The 6000-nt window shown below is 32.3% G+C and overlaps 1 protein-coding gene across 1 annotated transcript; it reads left to right on the forward strand.

Annotated features, from left to right (window-relative positions):
* Nucleotides 1-2419: 2419 nt before the first annotated feature.
* LOC146921205 (Transducin/WD40 repeat-like superfamily protein) lies at nt 2420-3939 on the forward strand. Its single transcript, XM_085714614.1, has one exon. It carries the CDS (start codon nt 2446-2448, stop codon nt 3799-3801), a length of 1356 nt encoding a protein of 451 aa, XP_085570740.1. The 5' UTR covers nt 2420-2445; the 3' UTR covers nt 3802-3939.
* The last annotated feature ends 2061 nt before the right edge of the window (nt 3940-6000 follow it).

The following is a 6000-nucleotide window of genomic DNA, read 5'->3' on the forward strand; positions in this document are numbered from 1 at the left end:
GTGCTACTGCTCTGGACTGAGCAACCAGTTACGGTCCATTTACATAGGCCCAAACCAAAATAAGCCAAATTCCACATTTGAGTCAATTGCTCCTAACACACCCTCTCTCCGCAAGGGGGGTGCTCGTAGAACTTCAGGAGTTCAGTTCAACGACTCCTTAACGTGCCCTAAAACTTCACCTCGACGGTTACGACTGCCACAATTTTGTTATCATCGAGTGCAACAAATGTGCCCCATAACGACTCATGCACCTCGTCATTGTATAAGTGAACTGTCAGCAGTCCCCAAAAGTACGATATTTTTTTTACCCTAACCCCCCTTTTTCCTAAAGCTTTTCATTGAATTGAGTGACACAGTGTCTGTACACACTCCCCCGTTCCAAACATACAAACAAACCAAAAACAACCGCACCGAATGACATTATCTAATCAAGTACCATCATTTATGAATAGGTTACTTGATATTTTGTGTCAAAACAAAAGGAAAGGAGTCTACTTGGTTTTTTTTAATCAAATAAACCTAATTACTTGGATTATAACATGTTTATGTGAGGCATTCTTTCGAAAGAAAAAAATAATGTGTATGAAAGACGTCTACTAGGATCATGATAAATCCAAATTGGCAACTGTTGATCGAATGGTATGACCTAAATAATAATTGCCTGGGTCCACGACCAGATAGATGTACATACATCATAAGTCAATATAAAAACATCGTGAATGATCATACACCAGACATGCCTGATTTCTATTCGATATAATCATCTTTAATTAGGAGCTTCCAAATTTCATCAAAAAAGTAAAGGATAGGAAATTTCCCAACTTGCATATCATTCCCTTTTTTGTGGAATCATCTGGCTTTTTCTAAGAAAAAAACCAGCTAGTGGCATCCCAAACTAAACTGCATAGTGTCTGGATCACTAATCTTGTGTGCTGGAAAGTTGTTTCCAACTTGTTCATGGGACCAGCAATTAAAAATTAATTTGGACGGATTGCATACTTTCTCTAAAATTTCAATTCAATTTCCACGTTGGAATATCCCTTTCTATCTGATTTTAGTCTCCACTTTGTAGCCTAACTTGTTGACTCTATTAATGTATGTGATTTATCAATTGGTCCAAATCATATTTGACTTAAAGGTCAAGGAAGCTAAATACACGTTTTTTTTTTTAAAAACTTCGTCCGAAGGAATCTATCAAATTATTCTCTCCATATACTCCTTCAAAAAATTACGCCTTCAAAAAATTATGTTAATTTTTTTTTTTTTGGTATAAAAGAGGTCAAAAGCCCAAAAATTATGTTAATTAGCTAATTTGTTTTTTACAATCAATAATAATTTCAGTTTTATTCAAATTATGTAAATAAAAAAAATTAAACACAAGTTTGTCTAAGGATATTCTCGACAAAGAAGTTTTTTACAATCAATAATAATTTCAGTTTTATTCAAATTATGTAAATAAAAAAAATTAAACACAAGTTTGTCTAAGGATATTCTCGACAAAGAAAAAAGTAACATAAAGAGTAACATTTGGTAATCATCTAAATGCACGACTATTACTCAAAAAAAAATCTATATGCACGACTAATAGAAATAAAAATTATTCAAATATTTTTTTTTACATTTTTTATATTATTAAATAAAAAATTATATCTCAAAACGAGAAGATTGAAAATTTAATTGATTGAAAATCATTAACCCTAACTTAATTTAGAGATTTTGAAAAGAAGAGAGTCACATAAGCAACTTTTTTTACTCATTATAGACGCTGAAAAAAGTAATGATCAACTCGACTAATCTCATAAAAAAAAAGTGACAACTACATTATCGATCAACAAAAGATATATAGAGTTATCCATATTCAGTTGATACATATCAAAATAATTCATATCTCTTTCATTATTTATATGTCACAAACTAATGGAAGACAAGTGAATAGTTTTGATTAGTGTCAACTCAACATAGATAACACTACATACCTTGGTTTATGGATAAATAAGAATTTGTTAAAAAAACTCAACTCATATTTAATTATTGAGACAGGCAAAAGGATAAAAATTGTATAATATCGCAATCTTAGAAAACTAAAATAAATATCTAAAAGAATGAAAAACAAACACAATATTATATTGGTCAAAAAAAAAAACACAATATTATATTATTGTAGTTCCTCTCAATACAGTTATTTTTCTGTCATTACCAAATAAAAACAAAACTCACTATATTCTTCAAAGAAACTACAAATATGCAGTCATAATCCTAATATAACTTTTGACTTTTGAATCAATAATAATCTACTGCATTATTATGTCAATTGATCATTTTTCTAAACACAAATTGCCGACCTGAATATTCTCTCACTTTCTAAATTTCCACACAAACATGTCTCTATAAATTCCAACCAATCCAACAAAACATTCTCAAAGAATAACATACCCAAAAATAAAAATGGTACTTCTTCAATGTCCTTTATGTTGCTACACACAAAACCAACAACAAAAACAAAAAACAGAACCTCATTCTTCCCATGATCACATTCATTCAGAATCATCAACTTCTTCATCTCTTTCTTCACAACCAAGTCTACCTTCTGTTCCTTCTCTCAGTTCTCAACAATCTCAAACCACATATCACAAACTTCTAACAACAATCAATGGTCACTCTTCACCCATCTCATCCCTTGCTCTACACTCAAAATTTCTCTTTAGTGGTTCTTCCAATAGTGAAATAAGAAGATTTGATAAAGACCCTTTTGCTCTCCAAGCTTCAAACAATATCAACAACTTGGTAGCAATCAGTAATGGATCAAAATCAACCATTAAGTCAATGATTGTTGTTAATGATATGTTATTTAGTGCTCATCAAGATCATAAAATCCGGGTTTGGAAAATCGAAACGACAGCTAGTAATAGTACTAATCAAGATCAGAGGCTATTCAAATGCATAGCAACACTTCCAACATTCAATGATCGTTTTTCCAAGCTTTTTTCATCGAAAAATTACGTTGAAGTTCGGAGACATAAGAAGTATACATGGGTGAATCATGTTGACGCTGTTTCTTCTCTTGCTGTTTCGAAAGATGGATTGTTTCTTTACTCGGCTTCGTGGGATAGAACATTCAAAATTTGGAGAGTTTCAGATTTCAAGTGTTTAGAGTCAGTGAAAAATGCACATGAAGATGCAATCAATGCAATTGTTGTTTCATCTAATGGGGTTGTTTATACAGGCTCAGCTGATAGAAAAATCAAAATTTGGAAGAAAAAAAACCATGAAGAAGATGAGAAAATGAAAAGTAAAAGTAAAAAGAAAAAGCATTTTTTGGTTGGAACATTAGAGAAGCATAAATCAGCTGTGAATGCTTTAGCACTTAACAAAGATGGATCAGTTTTATATTCAGGTGCTTGTGATAGATCAATTTTAGTTTGGGAAAAAAGTGATAGCATTATTCGAAATTGTTCCGGACTAGACCAAGACCCCGACGACGAAAATATGGTCCTAGTTGGTGCCCTAATAGGGCATACTAAGGCTATATTGTGTTTGGTTGTGATGGATGATTTGGTGTGTAGTGGATCAGCTGATTATAGTGTTAGATTATGGAAAAGAGGAATTGATGAAAAAAGTTATGCATGTTTGGCTGTTTTGCAAGGTCATAAAAAAGCTGTTAAGTGTTTGGCTATAGCAGATGATTCCAAAAGTGGTAAAAATGGTGGGGTTGATGATGATGATGGTAGTTCTTATCTTGTTTACAGTGGTAGTCTTGATTGTGATATCAAAGTTTGGCAAATACGCGTTCCCTTAATTTGATTTTGTTCTTGTAGTTTAGTTTGTATGTAGAATGAGAATTTTCCTTTATTTTGTGTGTAGTTCATTTTTGTCCTGTTTTTGGGTTGTCATATTTCTTGATATTTTTTAGTAGTCATATTTTCACTGCTTTGACCAAAATTATAAGAAGATTTTTAGACATTTAGGATTGCTCACATACATCTAAAAAATTAGTAGTTAATATCGTATGGCTGCTAAATGGTTGGTACAAACTGATCAACACTTTTTAAATCGGTTTAACCATTTTAAAAAGTTATGTCGAACGGCAGTCAGTGGCGGAGCCCTTCATGGGCTGAGGTGGGCCACGGGCCCACCCCCAAAAATTAAAAAATCAACGATTATAGGTCTATTTTACGAGATTTTATACAATTTTATGTCGGTTTTAGGTTTCAGTTGATCCAAATTCCCGCAAAGTGATGTAGTGGCCCACCCGAAAAATTTAAATAATTCAATTATAGGTATATTTTGCGAGCTTTTATACAATTTTATGTCGGGTTTAGGTTTCGGTTGATTCAAATTCACGCAAAGTGATGTAGTGGCCCACCCAAAAAATTTAAATAATTCAATTATAGGTCTATTTTGCGAGGCTTTAAACAATTTTTCAACGGTTAATTTTAATGGCCCACCCCAGCTTTTTTTTCTAGCTCTGCCACTGACGGCAGTTAAATACTATTGGAGATGTTTTCAAAAGTTTGAAGGGTTTTGTGAGCAATGATAGGTGTCTAAAGAGCAATCATCAATGTACAATCAAGAAGAAAAAATTGGATCCGTTCTAAATTTGGAGTGTTGCAATGACATTGGCTCTAGATATTGACCGGTGTACATATTGCAAAAAAAGATGGGAATGTTTCTTTTGGGGAATTAGTCACTTTAGTCCCTGAATGGGGAACGATGCGTCAATTTAGTCCCTGAATACAGATAAATTGCAAAATAGTCCCTGAATGTAGACTTTGTTAGTCAATTTAGTCCCTGAATGCAGACTCCGTTAGTCAATTTAGTCCCTGAATGTAGACTTCGTTAGTCACTTTAGTCCCTGAAATTGACCATGCAGGGATTGTTTTGCATATTATCTGCATTCAGGGACTAAATTGACGAATCGTTCCCCATTCAGGGACTAAAGTGACTAATTCCCCGTTTCTTTTCTTACTCTATTGATTTCTCATGCTCTACGGATTTTAGATTATATAATCTGAAAAATATAGACCACTTCAAATTTCTCCAAAATCCTCTAAAACACGCTAAAACACTTTTAAAAATGTACAAATTTTTTTAAATTTTTTTATAATCCGAATAAAATGCACAAAATGATAAAATATTCTTAGGGGTAAGCAGACTCAACCATACTTAGGACATGTTAGAGTCTCTAATGTTTCGTCTCTTTCTCATTTGATTTGAAAAAGAAAAATATTATGCTTGTTCCGCTCTAATTAAGGACATGTTAGACAATTGGGGCCGTTTGTTTTGGAAAATTCTTGTTAGTTTACGTAGAAATCTTGTAGTAAAATGCTCTTGTTGAAAGAGTCGTGTTTTTTTGGTGGTGGCCGGGGTTTGAACCGCGAACCTTACATACATTATGCATTGTTCATACCAACTGAGCTAAGCTCGCGAGGATAGAGTCGTGTTTAATTTTGAGTTAAAGTTCATGATAAAATAGTAAAAATATTTAATTATTTACTTTCAACTTTTTATATTATTTGAAAGACCATCTTATAATTTTCTTTCAATTTTTAACTACCCAATCTCATCTTAAATAAACCTCAACATAATTGCAGTTGTAAAGTATCATATTTACAACAAGTATAACCCACATCTTAATCCATCCATTACTTACCCCTAATTACCTTTATAATGTGGATTTGAAAGCTTCAAAAAATGTACAACTGTGACTTCAGTTCCAATAGTTGACCATAATTTAGAATCATAATTTATTGATATATACCCTCCAAATTTGCTTTCATAGTTTTAAAGTTTAAGTGAAGTATTTCTTTTTTCTTTTTTTTTTATTGTTGAAGTTTTTAGGTAAAGTTGATGAACAGTTAACCCTATATCAATTTCCCAATTTTATATATTCGTACTCTGTATACTATAAATCTCCCTTCTTCTTTTGACTCAAAAAAGAGATAATATATGACGAACAAACATTGGTACTTTCTTCTTGTGTGTGTGACTTCAAATTGCAAG

The sequence above is a fragment of the Medicago sativa genome, chromosome 5 (genome assembly GCF_051527215.1).
Source record: "Medicago sativa cultivar Bolivia chromosome 5, Bolivia_mono, whole genome shotgun sequence".
Taxonomy (NCBI): domain Eukaryota; kingdom Viridiplantae; phylum Streptophyta; class Magnoliopsida; order Fabales; family Fabaceae; genus Medicago; species Medicago sativa.

Bases quoted from the DNA above. Each gene is read 5' to 3' on its own strand.
- LOC146921205 (XM_085714614.1), top strand. From the start codon at position 2,446: ATGGTACTTCTTCAATGTCCTTTATGTTGCTACACACAAAACCAACAA.